At 37.1% G+C, this 21,489-nt stretch overlaps 1 protein-coding gene and 1 long non-coding RNA gene across 2 annotated transcripts; both read right to left on the bottom strand.

Annotated features, from left to right (window-relative positions):
* Positions 1-1,520: 1,520 nt before the first annotated feature.
* On the bottom strand, positions 1,521-4,372 carry LOC144630280 (uncharacterized). Its single transcript, XR_013566496.1, has 3 exons — positions 4,189-4,372; positions 3,785-3,930; positions 1,521-2,867 (listed from the first exon to the last, which is right to left on the bottom strand). It is a non-coding gene; the product is annotated as an uncharacterized LOC144630280 (long non-coding RNA).
* A 4,089-nt stretch (positions 4,373-8,461) lies between these two features.
* LOC144629629 (uncharacterized) lies at positions 8,462-17,324 on the bottom strand. The gene is made up of 10 exons (XM_078487862.1): positions 17,155-17,324; positions 15,427-15,451; positions 14,748-14,849; positions 11,509-11,857; positions 11,057-11,448; positions 10,557-10,589; positions 9,909-9,938; positions 9,730-9,762; positions 8,968-9,077; positions 8,462-8,552 (listed from the first exon to the last, which is right to left on the bottom strand). Exons 1-10 carry the CDS (start codon positions 17,322-17,324, stop codon positions 8,504-8,506), a joined length of 1,293 nt encoding a protein of 430 aa, XP_078343988.1. The 3' UTR covers positions 8,462-8,503.
* Positions 17,325-21,489: the final 4,165 nt, after the last annotated feature.

The raw sequence follows: 21,489 nt of genomic DNA on the forward strand, positions 1-21,489 counted from the left end.
TTGGTACAGAAGGTGTTAGTTCTTTTTTTAATTAATTTTCAAAGTTGTGGTAAATTTAAGCCTTGACAGTGGTCGTTACAAGCGCTCGTTCGGGTGAACTGAAAATCCTAAAAACTCGAAAAAAATTAATGATCCGGTCAAGTGAATTGTGTTTTTAGTATAAGTACATGAAAGTCTTGCAACACACACGAGAAGAAATGAGCGAAATCTATTTTACAAGCCAGATCGACCAGACCGGTATTACAAACACATTTTCTTAAATTTTCACGTTAAAACAAGTAAAACGAGCTATGAGGAAGATAATGACGTAGTCAAACACAACAGATTAACGGCATTTCTTAACAGTCAATAGTAGTAATGGCGGTTCTTCTTTCTTTTTTCCGTGTTTTCGTTTGATTTTTACAACCCCATCGACCTTGTCTTCCTCAATATTTATTGCCGTCATATTGATTTTGTGACCAGTTCTTGTTCACGGTGGGCACAGAATGACTCAAAATCGCTCAAGTTCGCCATTCATTTTGTTCAGCGGTTACGCGCGGTATTGGCGCCTGATTTCAAAATGGCGGCTCTCTGTGTGGATGAAGTTCGTGAAATGGATGATATTTCAAAAGTTTTTTCCCGTAATAATAAGAGTGGCTAAAGCTAAAAATGGGTTTTCTGTCCCCATTTGTGTCCTTTGCTAAAACTCAAAAGGCAGAAACAATTTCTTTCACTACATTACGGACAGTTTAGCAGCTTTTTTCTCTCCTTTCTGGTGTAACAGAGCGTTTATATGTTGTCAACAAATACCTCAAGCGGACTTTGACAGGAAAAAAATCGGGCAGTAGAGTATCCGTCCTGGCATCCGAAAAGAAGAACTGGAAGTTTCTTTACAAATTAAGTAAAGGCAAACTATCCCTAACTTTTCACTTTGGAGAGTATGTACTTAAGCTTATGCTGAGGACAACATGTTTTTTATGAGTTGCAGTTGTGCATAACCCCTTATCATCACGGTGTTCACCAAATCTTGTGTAAATAGCGGCATTTTGTTCGCACGGTTTTACTTTGTAGTGTTTTTCTGCAAACAAATAAATAATTACAAGTAAGAAGTGGGTAGTTTAGCTGAGATGACAATTATTAAAGTTATGAAAATACCATACTGTTTTGACAACTGTGGGAGTGAGGGGTCTCCCAAATGAAGGGGTCAAGAATGCTTGTCAGTTAAACAACATATATACCATAGTCAGAGAAATGAAAGCTCTGCCTTTAAATTCTAAAACGATGGCTAGAATAATTCTAACCATAGTTGTTATTGCAGTATCCCTAACAAATACCAAAATCTAAAAATATTTACACCCACCTTTAGGGGTTAACAACATCAGAATAAAGAATTGTTTTGTATCTTTTTAATGTTTTTAAAGGGGTTTTGAGAACCCGGCTTAAGCCTTCAGAAGCACTTCGTAACAGACATTGTGGGTGGGTATAACAAAATAGTCATACCCCATTTCCCCATAATTATAAATAATCAATACAAGACAAGATAAAATTCAATTTATATTTGTTAACCATTTTTTCTTAAAGTGCTGAAACAGCTTTTAACCTTAAATATTATCTTTCACATACATCAATATGTTGTTGAGAAATATATATATATAACAAGCTCAAAATATCTGACCTGTGTTCACATTCACTGTATGTCATAAGAAATACTAAGCAATGGGCCACTTGGCTATGACACAGACTTTCCTTTTTTACCATAAGAAATACTAAGCAAAAATTGAAGAATAGCCATTCTATATTCTATAATGCTAAGCTAAAAATATATTCAAAGTACATCAACAATTAAAAATAGAGTTGATGTCTTAATAATATCTTGAGCTAAGCTAAGATTAAAATAATACATTACTGTCTTAATAAATATCCTGAGCTAGGCTAAGATCCAAAAAGAACTTCTGTCTTAATAAATATCTTGAGCTTATTCAGCTAAGATTCAAATAGAGCTTCTGTCTAAACTAATATCTTGAGCTTATTAAGCTAAGATGCAAATGAAGCTGCTGTCTCATTAACTATTTTGAGTTTATTAAGCTAAGATTCAACAGCCCCATTCCTGAGCCATACACATTCACTGTAATCTATTTTTGTGCTAAGTGATTACCGGTAACAGCTTATATTTTTAACACAGCTGTTGTCTAATAAACCAAACCAAAAATATCTGATATGTTGACAGCTTAAACATTCACTATGTTGCTGTTAAAAAATACTTGCTCACTTGAAAGATAAGTGGTGAGCCTCTTTATGGGTACCGTAAAATTCCGGTTATAAGCCCCCCCGCTTATAAGCCCCCCGGTTATAGGCCTATCAACCTGGAAACAAAAAAATACATCCGGTTATAAGCCCCCCCGGATATAAGCCCCCTCTACCGGATGACAGTACTGAACAGGGCTAAATGTTGCTTTTTTGTGCGTTTTAAACTTAAAAACGTATTTCGATCAACACTCTCGAGGCTTGTTTCGAAACGTTGTTTTCCTTCCGCTTATAAGCCCACCCGAATATAAGCCCCTTCGCTTATAAGCCCACACAGGGCTTATAACCGGAATTCTACGGTATTTCTGAAGAAATCAAAGATCTCAAGATTGAAGCGAAGAGCTGAAATTGACCAAAATTTGCTTGATCAAATTGAAAACTCTGATATAAAACCATCAAAGCTTGTAAACACTACAGAAAATATTTGCAATTTCTGAATTTTGGCATTTGACCACATTTCACGAGAAAAGCAAAGGGAAATATCATGGGTACCCATAGAGTGGCTCGTCAGTTAAATTATGCTGTTTAATATAAATAACAAGCTTCCAGTAGATGTGACCCTGGCTTGGTTCCCCAGTCAATTCCTAGATGCAGAAAAGTAAAAAAAAGTAAGAATCAAAATGGCACATTTCTAATGTAGTGGGGTTAATTATATATCATTATATGCATATAGAAAAAAAGTGTTAAGCAATCACAATGGTGTAATTATAGAAGGCTATAAAGAGCAAAACATAACCTTTAAAAACTGATTAGGCCATATCTAGCTAACATAGAAGAGGTGCAACAATATGACAATCTATTGTTTTTGATTGCCAACAGAAATCTAAACAATCAGTCTATGCCTGTTATTGAAAATGATTTATGGAATTTTGATTAACACAACTGAATGTTCTTTTGGTCCCTTTTGATATACTTGAGAGTATTGGTACTGACATAGTGAATATACGAAAGACATATATGTGAACTGTGGATAATGATGAAATAAATGATGTGATTCTCAGTGTGTGAGCAATTTAAGCAATTGCATTTTTTTAGCCTGCCGGAAAGAAATTTCAAGGCTACTACAGTACTATAACCTTTATTGATTATTCATAAACAGTAGTTTATGGTATCGTGTGTGTACTGTTGTACTTGTGCTTATAAAAACAAAATTTCATAAACACAGCAAACAAGATATATTTAAAAAAAATATTCACTATAACATGGCTGTGCGAAGATACAAAATTTCTCTTTGAGTGCTGAAAAATATGTCATGAGTTAATTAGGGAAGCGAACAAGTGGAATATTTTTCAACACTCAACTCAAAGAGAAATTTCATGTCTCTAAGCAGCCAAGTAATATTCTATTTATTATATAAACTTGGAAAAGAGCGATTTATTATGTAACCATAGTAACGGTTATCTCCGCATGTTCACGTGTGAAGATATCAATTTTTTGCGCGAAAGCTCACCTGGTATTTCACTGGTGTTTATATAGTAAATAGACATTAGATTGAGCTTACCTGATAAACAAAATCAAGTTAAATTGTAGAAAAGTACTGCGTTTGAACTTTGGATACTTCTCGTGTCATTTTCTCACTAGCAGAAACACCCAGAAAGCTGGAGGTAGGTAAACGCCAGGCCAGTTGGTCTCTAGAACAGTTGATATCTGTTCGAAGGTAATCGCAAAATTACACCGTTAAACACGAGTAACCCTGAAGGCGCACGCTTCTTTCTTAAAAAACTAAAAACATACGATCGAAATTTAACCTACTCTTAATGCTATGATGGCAAAATCAAAAGGTTTTAGCAGAAACTGACGGAAATGAATGGAGCCGAAAAAAGGCACTTTTCATTTCAGAAGCACTGGGACACGAAGCGGCTAGAATATCAAAGCCGTGATGTCTACAAAAACAGAGAAACCTACCTTTATTTGGTACCAAATAAAAGCTCTTTTCTTCTACTTCAAAGATGGCTTCCTTGCATTGAGTTTCCGACCTCATAGGGCCCTCTGGGAAGGGCTAAAAAACGTCATTTCCGGCTCCGCTAAATTCGTACCCAGTCTGCCGAAAATAGACCTCGTCCAATATGGCGATTAGTCACACGAATGGCGAGCGATTTTGAGCTATTCTGTGCCCACCGTGGTTGTTTTCAGGCTCCACGGCAATGATGCTGTGGTATCAGACCACCCATTGTAACTCCGAACTCCTATTTTCACAGTGATGTTTAATTAAATAATTTTGTTTGGATGGCTTTTTTATTTTATTTTGGCTGAAAGAATTGTCCGGTGAATATCCCCTTTTATAATAGCATCGGCGGAGAAAGGTTGAAGCCAGATAACTAAAAATAAATGTTAAAAAGGTAAAAACTAAACAAACAGGGAAGTTGACCTTTCACATTCCGTGCTAACCTTCCTGAGAGTGAGAGGCTGGGCAATGCAATTAAGTAATAACAAGAGAGTAATAAGGTACCATTTCTACCCTTTTATTTAGAAAAAAACTAGCTGTGAACCTGAATTTTGTTTTGTATTTTCTTTCTTTTATCAAAATAATGCACATTTTTGGAAAAAAAAATTGCCGGAGCCTCTCACTAATTCCCTTCGCTGTACGTCGCCAGAGTTTAGGGGGGTCCTTCTTGGACTGGCACTAGTTACGGGCGCGAAATATTATTTTTTCCAATGTAGTTTTTCTCGTTTCAACAAATTCACCATTAAAGCATTACCAAACGATCAAAAATGGCCTGCCAGGCTGCCATTAGAAACTGCTCTAGATCTGAAGTTAAGAATAGAGTGTGATAATACTGCTTACTACAAAACACGACAATGTGTTATTACAATTTGCGATAGGTGCATTATTACAATTCACGACAACTGTTATACAATTTATGACAGGTATTACAATTCACGACGATATAACAATTTACGACAGTACAGCTGTGACACGTCATCGTGCCAGGGAAATTACCTGCTAAAACATGCAGTCAGGTATCACGTGACTTCTTTTCGCTGATAGCCGTGTTATTCGAGCAAAATAGCAGTTTAACTTCAAGAACTTGGTTTTTAAGCTTCTTTAATTTTTACCGAAATCAATTTATACCTTTCAAGCGGTTTGAGTGTGTTTTATTTAAGTTTCGGAACAAAATGAATGTTTGCATGCGTAATTCAGCTCACGCATATTCCGTGACTCACGCAAACACGACTTAGATTTTTAGATTTTTTACAGTGCGGTGATGTGCCTTTCTAGCCAAAAAACGGAAAAAAGTGGCCAAACATTAACTGCCCGGTTTTAAGCTGCTTGAAGTTTATTGTTATTTATACCATGCCATAGAAAATACAGCCAATCATACTACAGGAAAACCGTTGTATATTCGACGATATTCAACCCAACCTTCCCATCGTGCGCTGCGATCTTATTCTCGATGAAATTAAGTGAGCGTATTTTCTATGGCATGGTATAAAATAGTTACACAACACTTTCTCGTGGTATACTATGGAATATCCCACTTGTCACTTGTATTTTCTTCGTATACATACTCGCCTAAAGGCTCGTGTGTATACCGAGAAAATACAAGTGACTCGTGGGATATTTCATAGTATACCACTCGAAAGCGTTGCATAACTAGTATATATTGATTTATTTTTTGGCACTGTCTCCGATTCTTACGGACATAAAACAAAAGAAACTAAATAATTTAGAAAAGAAGTCACCCTAAGCTAGAGTTAAGTTAGATTTGATAATCCGATATTTTCTGACTGGATTTCTAAGTTATAGAATCAATAAAAATTAAGTACAAAACTGTTCGCCTTGTTAATATTTTAATATTTTTTGAATGCTTAAGTTACAGTTTCCCAAGAAAACATTATTCCTTCCTTTCTATCTAGCTGAGAACCAAATAGATTCAAGAATTTGGTTAAGAATATCATCTCAATACTAAACAACTGAAGACATGAACACATTTTATTTTGAATAGGGGTTTAATGATACCCACTATCTGTAGCTAAATAAATCTGCTCTTTAATTTGGAAAACCGCGGTTAGCTATAGTGCTCGTTCAAACATGCGCGCGGTAAAAATCGAGGTTACAAAACTCTCTCTATGACGTCAATTTTTTCGCTGTGCTGTGCGTCGCCAGACGATTTCAGTCACCGGCGCGTCTTGTTTTCAAGAAATGAATGCTGGAGAAAAATATCGACAAGAACGCGATAGCGTTGTTGCTTCGCAAACTTTCTTAAGAGCTTCAGTAATCTACATTTGAAAGCTCATAACTGAAAAGTGAGATTTCCCAAGTTTAACAAAAAAAGTTCACTGGCTTTGTGCGAAGGAACATCTTTCAAGGGGTCTGAAGCAACAGGAACATCTTTTAAGTGGACCTTGATAAATGCTCCTCGAGTGCAAGATCCGAGTCATTATCGTCCTCAACCTCCGTCATATAAAGACTAGGAACCAGACCTCGTACGCCGTTCACGTCCGCCTCGAAGTAACCATTGATGTCCATGTCACCGAACACCGTCAGGAAGTTTCCTTCCTTGAGTTTGAGCTCCAATTCGGGGTGCTCACAGGCAGGCGACTTGTAAGGGTCGTAATCAAACCGGAGGTGAAGGCTCAAACGACTTAAAACAAAGAGAGGAAAAACTGTTAGGAAAATAACCGCGGCTTGCATAACATGTATGACACAAAAAAGTGTTCCACTACAACATAGTTCAAGTAACTATGATTACAACTTACTTTGGGTGAGCGTCGCGGGGATCATTGCTTTTCTAACCTGCTTTGTAAGCTTTCTTCAACTGAGTCCTAAAACATAACAAACCAGGGGCAAAATAGTTAACACCCAAAGCAGTGTACACTCGAATGTACGAAAAACAACATGGAACGACGACTTTTGAGGGCACAGGTCGAAAGTAATCATGTTAACTGCTTGTTGCTTGGTTTTTCTCAGGGTTCTCCGGTTTTCCTCCCTCCAGAAAAACCAACATTTCCAAATTCCAATTCGACCTGGACAGAGGACCCGCATGAAAACCAGCTAGCGCTGATGTGGCTTCCTCTCTAAATATAGCAATTTTTTTAACAGCTTAAAAACACTAAACGGACTAGTTCTAATCTTTCACAAACCTCCGGGTCTCGCTCTTGCTCCCTCTGAGCCGAGAGTTCTACGAAGTTTTCCGGTGAGTAACCGTAGCTTCGGATCTTCGACATATCGTCCAGAGCTGAAGTTGCGATGAAATGACGTAGCTCTCGAATTTCTTCGCACAGTTTGTCTACAAGTTCGTCCTTTTCTTTGCACGCTCTTTTGAGTAACGAGATCTTGGCCTGGAAGTAGCAAAGAAAGAAAAGAAGGAAAAATTCGAATGGTTCATTTATAGTTACAAATAGATAAAAAAGCAGACAGACAGACAGGTGGACTGATGGCAGACAGAGGCTAACAGAAAGATAAAGACGGACAGATTGTCAGTCAATCAGTCAGTCAGCCAGCCAGACAGTTTACCTTAAGAGTTGACATCGGCATCTCCGCATCATCCACTGGCTGCGAATTAAAAAATAAACACCACAATTTACAAGAAAACACTGTCTATATTACCAGTTTATTCTCAACTTGACGACTAGTGTTGCACTTTATTTCGTTACCATATCAGGCAATTGCTTACGAGAAACTTACAATCAGGAATTACCGTTAAGTCGCATACAGATTTGAAAGTTTGGGTTGGTTTGTCTTCTTTACTTTTTTAACTAAACGCCGATTTTTGAAACTTAAATGTATACTAGTTATGCAACGCTTTCGAGTGGTATACTATGGAATATCCCACGAGTCACTTGTATTTTCTCGGTATACACACGAGCCTTTAGGCGAGGGTGTATACGAGAAAATACAAGTGACAAGTGGGATATTCCATAGTATACCACGAGGAAGTGTTGTGTAACTATTTTATACCATGCCATAGAAAATACGCTTACTAAATTTCGTCGAGAATACAATCGCAGCGTACGATGGGAAGGTTGAGTTGAATACCGTTGAATATACAACGGATTTCCTGTATTCTGATTGGCTGTATTTTCTATGGCATGGTATAAAATAGGGTTTAACGCGCTACAGGAATAATAACCAACCAAGTAAATTGGATTCCGTTGGGGAGTGAAATGTCAGTAGTCTCTCGCCTTACTTGCGCAAAAAGCTATGTATGTATGTGTATATATGTATGTATGCCCTCAGATACCACTGATTTTTCATGCTAGGATCCCGTTACTTTTATCATACTTGTACCTCCTCAATTCGAAAAGAATAAAATTCTTCTTGATACCTGCGTAGAAATTAAAAATTATATTCACCAAGTTGCTTTTATTTTTTTCTTTCAATATGCTACGCGGCAGATCTGACACACATTCCTATAACATTTTCTTGAAAAAGAAGATATTAATTAGATATTATTACAGCGTATTTTACTTGTGCAGTATACTTGTGAGTGATCACACTTCTTGCTTATTTTGGGAAAAACTCAAACTTTGTTGAACTGGGATGGTTTGATCAGAACATTTGAAGTTTCTTAAGCTGACCCAACATTCATCAAGTGTGATTTTTTTTCATAACTAGTGACAGTAACAAAGTTGAAATAAGATCGAGAAGAGGCATTGGTTCACAAGTGAAAGATATATATCTCACTTGTTTAAATTACACCAGGCAGGAACTAATCTTATAAATCAACGCAAGCCCCATACCTTACTAGTTCCTGCAATTCTGCTACTTGGTTCTCAAGCGAGTTTCGTTCTTGTGTAGCTTTGGCGAGTCGGGTCTGCATCTCATTTCTTTCTTGTTCTACTTCAGCCAACTAGAGATACAATGAAAAATCAAATCAAGTCAGTTATAGATGTCAACTGGTTGCCTGGCTCCACTAGCCTCTATGGTTATTCCAGGCAGCCAGTACTCTTACTTTATTTAATTTCCTGCCTGTATTAATCTATTTGTGTAAGTGTAAGAGTATATTAAAGGTTGATGTTGTTGGAACTACGTTATTATATTCCCACTGGTGTTTGCATTTAACCCATGGTTACTACAGACAAAATAAATAAAAAATGCCAGATATAGTAGCGGCCTCCAGCCTCCGTTTTCAAAAGAATAGCATAGCTGAGATCACATTGACCTGAAATGTTTCTTCCAACCATCTGTTTTATTAAATCAGAGGCGTTATCGTCTCAATTTTCCCTGACTTTTCTTCAAAATGTAAATTTCCCTGGCACAAAGGAAAATCCCCTGACTTTTTCTTGACCTTCAAGAATTTAATCCAACGATCAACAACTTAAACCGACAAACAAACAAACAAATGCACAGAAGCAACAGAGGGTTAAGGTGTTGGTAGCTGTTAACCCGTTCACTCAGCTCAAAATTCATCCTAGCCAGTCCCTGTTAAGCGTCAGAAAACTACTAGTAAAAGAAAAACAACAATAGAAAAAAAAACTTTAAAAACAAAACTAATAGCGTACCTTCGTGAGAAGCTCTCTCTCTTTCTTTTGATTCTGTTGGATATAATTAATAATTAATAATACTGTCGAACCAAAACTGTTTAAGGACCAAATAATTGATTTATAACGCAACAGACGCAAGTACAAGAACATTCATATTTAATAACCATCTGACAAAAAAACCTCTATTCTTACATTACCTCTTGTTCTAAGAACGGAACGTCTTCGTTCTAAATGGAAGAGAACATACAAAGATGACATATTTCTAATCCTTTACTAGAATGACCTAAATTGAATTTTTCGTTACAATATCAATACATTTTTAAGACGAAAGGTGATGCGAAAAAAGAAAAACACCAGCTAGGAGGTATTACCATGATACAGGGCACAGCGATACCAAAATCAATACCGTATTTACTCGAATAAGCGCCGCCCCCGAATAAGCACCGCCCCCGAACAAGCGCCACATTTGGGACGAAAACGTTAATAAGCCCCGCCCCGAATAAGCGCCGCAGTCTCGATGCGGTGCTTATTCCAGGATTTCCGTATAACTAAAAATAGCGCTACAAAGCAACTCTTAGACAGCCTTGGAAATTTCTTTTCGTCAAAAGCGATGTTTCGCAGTTCAAATTTGTTATATTTTATCGCTCGCCCATCTTACAACACGTGGTTCTATTAACATTGTGAAGGCCGTGAACTTTGTCGGGACAGCAAGCGCAAGAGACGAAGACTGACAATTAAAAGTCCATTCTTTAAGTTACTGTAAAAATTTCTTCCAGATTAGATTGTTCGCGGCGTCCAGTTTTTAAATAAGCGCCGCCCTCGAAAAAAGAAACGTTAGCGCTTACCAGAATTTTCATCTCACGATCTTTTCTTTCAAGCTGTAGAAGAAGAGCAGAGAAAAGAAAGAAAGAAATGACTTGTGTACAACAGATCTGTTTGGCGCAGTCATGTTAACACGATAAATTTTGGGTTTTAATATGCGCTTGCTTTAGTTTCGTTCGTCATTGGCTCAAACCAATCAGGATAGGCAAGCTGTTCTCTCAGCCAATCAGGTGCAATACTTTTCCCGCTCTAACAAGCGGCTGGAAGCATTCCTACGAGTTCATTTATAGCGGTATCTACGCCATAGTCCATTTCGGAGATACAGTGGCCATGTTGATTCTACCCCAAAGGCATCCTATAATATTTAATAGAGTTTTTATGATGGTTATTGCAGAATTATAACAATAAAATAATAAATCATATCAATAACCATTATAGGATGCCCTGGGGGCAAAATCAATATGGCTGCCGTATCTGCGAAATGGACTATTGTGATTGCTTAAAATGTGTGTTACGTTCTTACCTTAAGCTGTCTTCCTAGGAACCCAATCTTCTCGTTCAATGCGTCTATTTCGCCACGATTAAATAAAGCGATTCGTTCTTGAACAATTCCCCGTGGTGGAATGACACCGTCTTTCTCATCACGTGACAACTGTGGCGTCAACGGTGGTGGCGCATACACGACCATTTGTTGGTTCAATGGTCCTGGTTGACGCTTCTTTAAAAGTATCCTTTTGGGTTTGGGAGGTACCTGAGGAGGGGCCTTAGTTGTTAAGTCAAGAGGCTTGGTGGACCCCAAACCAGTCGGCCTTCTGACGGACGAATGTGCGGGTTCCTGCTCCAGATACATCCCACCCAACTCGCTAGGCTCCGATTCCAACATCAACGTGGTTTCCTCGACAGGGACAGGCGATTCTACACAGGATGAAGGAACTGACGGCACTGAAGAGGGTTTGCTACGAAGATCTTAAATACGCTGGTCGATGTCATCCATGTAAAAGGCCAGGTCCCTTCGAGAGGACATTCGTTTTGGTTCAGAAATAAGTTCATCCGAGTCACGAGCATTTTCATGATAAGAAGGCATCCCTAAAGATTCACCCACTATCCCTGAATAGTCCATGAAGTCATCTTTACCCTCGAAATCCGAACTTTTAACCGGAATGTAAGAAACTCGAGGAGATTCTGATAGCTCAAACTCCAAGCCGCTGTCTTCAAGGTAACCGACGCGCGGAGTGATAGTCTCCTCAACGGAGCTTGGTACTGGGCTGATGACGTCATGAAAGCCTTGGTCTGCACCATGCTCAGTCTGTGTGATCTCTCTTTCCTGCAAATTGAGAGAATCAAATGTTTTAACCATTTTACCTTCAAGTTTAGGAGTGAAATATTTCTTACAGTACACAAGTATTTTAGTTTTATAAGGAGAATTGGTGTTATAATTATAGACTTTCTCTTATGTTGATCTGGCCCTTCCTTCACGAGAAATTTCAGGGAGAGTTTGTCTTGTAAACTTTCCTCAAAACGAAACACTACGTTACAAAGCAGTGCAGCGAAACCTTTTTTCTATAGGAAAAAAATTGATGACAAACCGTGAAAAACATCCAGAACAAATTTAAAGCGAGACAGTGAATAAAAGACTGAATTTTACTTGCTTTGTGAAACATTTGAGAAGAAAAATAAGCAATAGGAAAAGAGAACGACGTTTTGATGACGCCACGTCGTTCTATTTTCGTATCGCTTATTTTTCTTCTGAAATTTTACTTGCGTCAAATTAAATATAGATTCGTTTGAAAACATAAAATCTGCGTTACCGTCAGCTTCTTTTTTTTTCGAAACATGATCCTCAATGAAACCTATCTCTCAACCTCGTCACCAGGGCGCTATTCCCTTCAGAGCTTTTCCCGCTTTTCCCGCCCCTCCCGCTCTGAAGGGAAAAGCGCCTGGGGACGAGGTTGACCTATCCCTAGCTTTATAAACATCTGATTTCGTTCTATTCTTCTAAGAAATCTATTGTCTAGGCCCTAGCGATGTCTGTCAAAACCAGAGCAAAATTCGAATCAGAAATAAGGCGGTATGTTTATCTTAACTGTTTCTGAGCCACCTCTCGGTGATAAGGTCAGACGCTTTGCGTAAGAGACATTTTGTTTCACAATGCCTGAATGCGCCCACGATTAACAAAACGTTTGCACCGTGAAATCAACATGGGGCGTTTTATTACAATGTACAACGTGAATGCAATACACTTTTCAAATAGTGAAAAGCAAAAAAGAACATTACTTGTACAGTACACACGCCACGGGGTACACAATTTTCCTGACGTCGAGTTTAAAGTAATCGCAATACCTCAATACCTCGGTGTGTTTGCAGAAAATTCTTGCGTTTTTAATTTCCATATTTTAACATATTCGCTCAGGAAGCCGCGAATATAAAATAAATGAGATGTCGAGCGCTTACTTAATAGATAGAAACAAACATCAATGTTTTGGGCGATATTACAGATAACATAACCAAAATTACTCGAACTCAATTTAATTTTAGCAAGGCATCATGATGACTTATCGTGGTTGCCAAGAAGGACCGCGAAACTCAGCTGTGACTTTAAGTCACAGCTGATATCATAAGAAAGAAATCTTCGAACCCCCCAACACCTTCACCTGAAGAACTGGTTGGGATGTTCTTCAGTTGGGCTGATCCAATGAATAGTCAGAGTTTCGCGGTCCTTCCTTACATCAAAGGCATTACCGAACCTCTTACAAGAATTCTCAAAAGTCACGATATCCGAGTAACCAACAAACCAATCAAGACACTACAACAAGAGTTCCCTGTTCCCAAGTTTCTACCTCGGATCGACGACCAGTGCAATGTTGTTTACAAAATCCCTTGTGCGTCTTGTCCCTGGAGTTACATCGGCGAGACAAAAAGATCGTTCAGCACACGGCGAAAAGGACACATCAGGAATACTAAACAATGCGCAAAAGGCTCCAATGTAGCAAAACATGCCTGGACTCTTGATCACGCCATCGACTTTGAAAACGCGGAGATAATTGACAAGGGAAACAATCGCATTAGAAAGACACTTGAATCGTGGCACACGGCAAAAACGGTCGAGGCCGACAACAATTCGTGCCCTCTGCCAGGACAATATAACATTCTTTTAAACAAACAATAATTTATACACTTTTAGCATTCCGTTTAACATTCTTTTACACATACTTTTAACTTTTTAATTTATGCGGTTCGCTAGTCATATTTAAATTTTTAGGTCCATTTTATCACTTCATTTTTATCCGTCGAAGACAGCAGTCTGGCTGTCGGAAGCTAATAATTTTTAAAATATTTTTACCAGAGAACGCTTTTTACCTTCTTACAATGAATCCTGGTATCGGATCTTCAATATTTTTAAATAAAAAATCTGTTAAATAAATATCTGGTGTAGGTTTAAAATTAACGCGCAAAGGTATCATTTGAACAAAACTTTCAATTAAAGACAACCATTAAAATATATATTATATAAATTATAAAACCAAACCAAAATGCTGGGATAAGTTATCGCACCTTGTTACAGAATTGAATTCCAGTTCGGCCGTAAAAGGTACGCATAGGCTTAACACGTTAACCGAGATTAGTTTCCACGGTATAAGAAAACGTATTTTGCTCTGTTTCCTTCTCATCTTTTTAGACATCATCAGTCTACTTACTTGCGTCTCAAAGGGTATTTTATGATTAACGTTTTTCTAAGAAAATAATTATTTTATTGTACCTCTTTTTAGCGGCCACTTTTCAAAGTCCCGAGGGTGGCCGCTTAATAGGGGTCGGACTGTATATACACCTAATTGCAATAAGGTTGTCATAGAAAAAAGGAAAAAGGAAAAAGTCAAATAGGAATTAATTAAGCGCATCCATGAAATTTATTTGTACAAATGGCCTCAAAATGCCTCAAATACGAATAAATCAATTTATCTTGTTACAGCATAAAAAAGTGGACTAAAAGTGTGCCGATAAAAACTCGTGAGTTTTCTTTAAATGCTATCAGTTATGAAACTACGCTAATTAATTCCTATTTACCTTTTTTCTTTTTCCTTTTTTCTATGACAACGTTTTTGCAATTAGGTGTATACCCGCAAACTGACATTCAAAATTAGCTGAAACTGCAAACCGCGAGTATAATTTATAGACCCTCTTTGTCATTAGCTTAATTAATGTGTTTCAGTTTTTACCTCCTTGTTACTCAGTTCACCAGTCCACTCACAACCTTTACTCGGACATTTGATGGCGAAAGATATAATCTTCCTTTCTGTTGCTTTGTCAGGGAAGACATCCTAAAATGGAACCAAATGTACAATATATTATAACTTTACGCTAAAAAGCCTTCTCTGAATAGTTGTATCAAGGTAGCTTGTACTAGAAATTTGCTGTAAGACACTACCTCTCTGGAAGCTCTATTTTCATTCGCCCGCTGTAAACACTACCTCTATTGTTATTCAGGGCTAGGGGCATTGTTGTCACCTGTTATCTATTGTTTTAAGAACCAATGAGTTAACTCGTTCCGAGAGGTAGCGAGCGACGAAATTTGCTCCACAGACTGAGCTCAGAAGCACAAAGAAAGGCAGAACAGATTTTACTTTCCAAGACTAATATAACAATGAAGGTAATCAAGCCCTTTATATTGCAGACTAAAACAAACACTCTGAAATTATACAATACTTTGTAATTATTTTCAGGCTAGTTCTACTTCCAATGGATGCTGATTTTTAAATTAACAAGCCTGAAATGTCAGTTATAAACTCTCCCTCAGCACAATTAAGGCCGGGCAAGAAAATCGACTGACATTTTAGGAGACAACTGACATTAATCTGCAGGCTATTATTATGAAAATGTTTTATAAAAAACACTCACCTGGTTTTGGTCTTGAACTTCTTGCCTGTTGAAGTATATTTTAAAAAGAAATTAAATAAAATGACTTATGGGTTTTCAAAGATACCTTGAATGCATTGTGTTGTTTCAGTAAATATAATTTATTATAATAATTTAAATCCCCAACCCTGGTGAAAATTCCAGTTAAGCGTTATACGTTCCTTTAAACATTTTGTCTTTTGAGACCTCCCATTCCCTCGGAATTTCCAATGAACATCCATTGGGTGGATATGGATATTTTCTGGAACTACTGAATTACAACAATTGTCTATTCTGTCTGGTCCTCTGAGATTAAATATTGCTTCTTCTTTTTTTAAATTATTAAAAACTGTTTTTGTGAAATTAATTATACAAATACATTAATTATAATATTATTAACCCTTTGACCCCCACATTTTCCTCAAAAAACGCGTTTTTTTAGCCGCTAAACTGAAATTTTGGTGCTATGGTCTGGAATTTACCTCAACTTTGCTAAAGAAGCACTTTTTCACACTTCAGCAACATTTTCATAAAGATTCTGTGTAAAAATGTAGAATATTTTACTTTGGTGCATGCGCATAAGCCGAAATTTGTTTCTTTTTTTTTTTTTTTTTTGCTGAACGGTTCCAAATTTTTTTTTTTTGCCCCTTTTGCTTCCTTTTTTTCTCGCTTTCTTATTCTCGTTACTTTCTACTCTTCATATCCTATCTTTTGGCCAAAAAAGTTTTGACATTATCAATGGAAAACCCTGAAAAGGGGACCTTGACCAATTACAGGTGTACTGGCCTCTTTAACAACGATTTTGCACCAAAAATGGATTTTGTTTTTCTTTGATTAGCTCTGTCAGAATGCAACTGATATTCAAAATGAACAGTCCTGTAGAAAGGTCGATTCAAGCTCTATCAGATTCTTATCACGAAATTCCACTGACGTGCTTATTAATGACGTCACAAGTGAATCAATGACTGCACCTCCAAATAGCGCCTGAATGCGCGTTTAGGAGTGAAAGGGTTAATTAAACTTATAAATATATTTTATTGCATTTAACACATATTAATAAATATTATAAATTATTGTTATTACAAATAAAAAAAGAGATAATAGAGATAATACGGTCAGCAATACTGTTATATTATATTTATGAAACTATGACTGGCACGGGATATTTCCACCCGGCCTTCTTCTTTCCACAAATTCCCCCCCCCCCCCCCCCCCCATTGATTTATCAGAGATAGTAACCGTTTGCTTTTTAATTTGCATCAAGTGGTCTCATGTCTTTAAGCCTTTCAAGGGGTCACTACATTCTATTCTATCAAAATAATTAATGCAGTAGTTAAAAAAAATATGTTAAGCAATCATCTTAACATAATTAAGCTTTGTTATTCTTTGTTTTGTGTATTCGCTCTTCAGGAATACGAATCAACCCCGTTTCAAAGTTGTGAAAGTCTAGCACCGAATCTTTGTGTTATTCTTTGACTGTTTCGAAAACATGATTTCCAAATTCTGCTCAACGGACAAGATTGAGCGAACGCTGATTTGGTATCATGCCGAATCACAGACACCATCAATATTTTCCTGCCTTGCAACTCATTTGCTGATTGAAAACTTCCACAAGGAAGTTTTATGGTCATAATTGGTAGACTGACGCAGGATACTGACTTAGCTGCTGAATTTAAGCTGCAGTTTATCCTTTTGATGTTTATATGCTACAAGCTTCTACATAAATCGCACCTTGTGAAATGTTTCTCGAGGCATTCTTTGCAAAATCTGTGGCCACATCTCGTTTGAACAGGCTCCCTTAACGGCAAATGACATATTGAGCATTGAAAGTCTTCTTCGACTGCATTTACAAAGTCTTCGTCATGAACTGAAGGCAGTTGATTTCTTTGAACTCCTGCCATTTTGAAAAGCACTCGAAATTGATTTTTCCGCGTTTTTGAAAAATTAGCGGAAAAATATTCTCTTGTCGGTATGAACTATCTAGGGACTTGGCAAGAGTATTTTAGGAGTGTTTGTATGCTAATTTGGTGTTTTTCTTCTTTCACGTAATATTTCACTGAAAAACGAGTGCGCGTGTTTCATCGGGGTTTCCAAACACGAGTGTATTTATTGTTTTCGAGTGTTTGGAAACTCCGATGAAACACGAAGCACGAGTTTTTGAAACGGCTTCTCAATCGGCGCCTAATTGCAAACAAAATATATTATTCCCGAAAACTTAACTTTTTATTTCTTTTGTATAATAAGCGCACAGTTTGCAATCGGGGCCTTATTTTGCAAACAAAGGATATTATTCAAGAAAACATTGAATTGTTGCTATCTTTTGGTTAATTAGCGCATAGTTTGTGATGATTATGTAAGTTCCATGTTTCTCACAACTGGGCCTGTTTACATGATTCCGGAATGACTTTCATTCCGGAACGAGTTCATTCCATCCCCATACATTTCTCTGTATCTGTTTACATGATACCGAGACGAAAGTCAAGTCATTCCGGAATGAGTTCATTCCGGTTTTCATTCCGGAATGAAAGTTTCGTTCTGGAATGACATTTCATTCTGGTATCATGTAAACACAGAACGAAATTCGTTCCGAGATGAAATCGCAACTCATGAAACCGCATACGGACTCCACAGTTTGAATTCAGAGCGAAAAAACGTAATAGCTTTTACTGTTTAGCCCAAAGAAGCAGCTCTATGGTCAAATTACTCGTCAAAATTGAAGATACGGCCATTAATGGGCACAAAAACATGTTTGCGCGAAACAGGCGCCATCTTGTTTTGATCTCGCGCAAACACTGCGCACGTGAAAATGCCTTTGGTTGAACCAGTCGACTCTGTCATGTAAACGCAGAACGAACTTCATTCCGGAACGAGTTTCGTTCCAGAATGAAAGTCATTCCGGAATCATGTAAACAGGCCCTAAGCTTGTTTACTTCAAGCCGCCACAATTTGCATGCAGTGGCGTCCTGTTGGTTTTGTAACGTGGACGGGTTAGCTCAGGATGAATTTCGCCGGTTTCGGCCGCCCAAAAATTTGCAAGAAAATGTCTTGCTTTCACAGTCAAAGCATAGTGGACAAGTGAGCCGTTGAGGTTTTGAGAATCGAACTTGCCAAACAGCGCGCGAGCAAAAATCCCTTGAAGCTTCTTTACTTGACCCGGGAAGTGTGTTCAAGGATTATAATGTTCACCGCGTGCAAAGTCTTGAAGAGAAGTTGGAGAACCTGGACGGTCTGTCTTTAAAATATTGGCTCACAAAGTTCGTTCACCAAAAACTCGGTTGGGAATAAGAACGGTGGTCGATCGCTACGAGATGTTCAGGAATGTTTCTGAATTGCACTAGCACTGTAAACGTAAATTTTAGAGCGATTCTACTTAACCCGTGAAACAGAAGCTTGTCTATTCAGTTGAATGAATGAATGAATGAAATACTTTATTAAAGTGTCTGAAGTATTTAGCTTAAAAAAACTAATTGTGGACACTATTTACATTATTATATATCTAAGCTATTTAAAGTTAAAATATTTACACTTAAATTCTAAGAAGAAGAAAAACTGAAGAATCGTACTACATACATTAATAAATAAATAAATCAATAAATTACAATAGAATATAAAATTTTATCATAAAAGTAGGTGAAAGATAAAAATTGCAGTTAAGAGTTAAAAATTTAAAATTTAAAAATGTATATCGGCTAGCTGCAAATGTCACATTGACACTCAGTTTGTATATTTCAATTAGGATAACCCCGCATCACAAGGGTTTGACGTTTTATCAAACTCTAGAGTTTGATATTTCATCAAACTATCGTGGAAAGGCCTCTGTCCAGTGCTTCATCGGGTTTTCAAACCAAACGCACCTGACCAAATTGGCGTATCCTGATTGGTTTGACAATTCATGAATTATTAATGAGTTTGAGGAAAGCTGACTTAAGATACGAAAGTGTTCATTTTCCCCTTTTCTACTATAAACAGCCTTCAGCAAGGCCAAAAGGTGTCTATCTTTTGAATTTTCACGATTAACAACGATTAACCATCATTAAACAAAGAACATTCCTAATTAATATTCTTTTTTAGACCGATAGTTAATCGTGGTTAATCGTCCAAATTTACACATTTTCGCCAATTTTGTGGCATTCTAGCGAGATATTTTTTACAAAAAATCATTTATCTCTAGTCTTGGGGAATTTCAGCGAAAAATGGAAGTATTTTCTTGCCTAAGGATATCATGGATCTTGTTAAACATTAATCTCAATCGCCCAGGAATTTGGTTTCGCCCTCTGGAGAACTTGTATTGCTGCTTTTTTTTTCAAAAATTACCCGGCTGCTTTGTAACACTGATACGGACATAGTCAACTCGAGTATCATTGCAGAAACCCCGCTTAACGCTCTTAAACAAGAAAATGAATAATACGACCCGAGAGAGCCACGTGCTAAGAACCATGGACAGGTTCTGAACCCGTTTTGTCTTTTTTTTCTCAACAAAACACATTATTTTTTACTCCAAATAATCAAAAATACTCTTACGCCACACATTTAGCATGCTTTCTAAAAATAGCCCAGTTAGAGCTAAGATAGGTAACGGATATCCTTTATTTTCACGCAAATAGACCTCAGACAATCTTTGACAAAAGTGAGTTGACACATTGACTTCGCACCGCTGGTTTTACCACTAGTTTTTAAATTTTATGACTGTCTGCTAAATAACCCCCCTTCCCCGCATCTAATGTTGTAAAATTGTAGCAAAGAGCTACTTAAAACAGACTTCAACATTGATTGGGGGAAAGGGGTTGGGAAAGTGGGGTAAAAGGATAAAATTAGTTCAAATAACAATAAAATAGGGCCTAAATTGATTATGTGTCAACACTTTTGTCATTGATTGTTGGTACTGATTTCGAAGTGCAGATTTCCCAATTAATTTTGCTAGTAAAACTGATCTATTCCTCCGTCTGTCTAATTACCGCAAAAATATTATGCCTAAACTCGCGTGATACTTGATATCACTTAAAACTTCAGTGAAAAATATCTAAAATTAAAAGATCGGAAACTTCCATTATTAATCAAAGGAGCCTAGATGTTAACAATTAGAACAGTTATGTTATACAGTCAGCTCTCTCTAAGATGCACACTGTCTGGACCGGCCTCAACTGTCTGTCTTAGAGAGGTGTCTGCCTTATAGAGTTGAGGTAACGTGACACCAGTAATTCTGAAATCTGAATTGCTATGCACAATGTGACACAATGAATAATAAAAAGACCGTGCTCACATGTTGAGGTGTTCGTTAAAGGACCCTAGTCAGCCACACCTTTGTTTTTGTTTGCATGCTAGAATTCCTGTATAATAGTATATTTTTCTGGGAGTATGTCTAAACAAAAGGAGTAACCAAAAAATTGCTAAAGATAATTAGACTCCCAACAACACAACTTATAGCAATGCAATAAGGCTTCACTTCACCATACAATTTTTATAAATTTTAAATTCGATGTCATTGATGGCAGAGGCTGACTAGGAACCTTAAAGCTTTGATATCTAGACTAAAATTAAACAATTTTCAACATGCATGTATACAAATATTATAATATCTCTTTATTGAAAATGATTGGAACAGTTACATTGGTATATTTTCTAACAATTTAGGACACTAAATATATTACTATTTGATAGAGCTAAATTGGAAAAGCGGAATTATTATATTTGACAGAAGTATTTATTTCTGCCAGACAGGGTCACCCATCAGTATTCGAGTGAACACATACATGTAGTTTCAATATATATTGAATTTATCTTTATCAAGAATTTCCCACAGTTTATGGAGATAATTGTTACTGTTATTGTTTTGTAAACACAACAAACGTACATTGTAGACCTGTCAACACCTTAGTTATTGATGTAGGTTTGTATTAAAAGAATTACAGAGACAATAAACTATTTTATTACTTTGAAATCTTACACGAATTGTGTTAGTGAACATAATGCTAAGAAGGTCCTTGAAAGCAAAGTCCCTTGATGTTAACTTGCACATTCATTGCTTATGGAATGTACTCTAAAATGTTATTACCAACATTCAGATGT

Source organism: Oculina patagonica, chromosome 11 (assembly GCF_052425735.1).
Source record: "Oculina patagonica isolate OP01 chromosome 11, crgOcupat, whole genome shotgun sequence".
Taxonomy (NCBI): Eukaryota; Metazoa; Cnidaria; class Anthozoa; order Scleractinia; family Oculinidae; genus Oculina; species Oculina patagonica.

Bases quoted from the DNA above. Each gene is read 5' to 3' on its own strand.
- LOC144629629 (XM_078487862.1), bottom strand. From the start codon at position 17,324: ATGGCAGGAGTTCAAAGAAATCAACTGCCTTCAGTTCATGACGAAGAC. The intron at 9,763-9,908 runs GTAATGTAAGAA...TATATCCAACAG, and splicing joins TTCCGTTCTTAGAACAAGAG to AATCAAAAGAAAGAGAGAGA. The intron at 9,078-9,729 runs GTACGCTATTAG...TTGTATCTCTAG, and splicing joins AGAGAGAGCTTCTCACGAAG to TTGGCTGAAGTAGAACAAGA.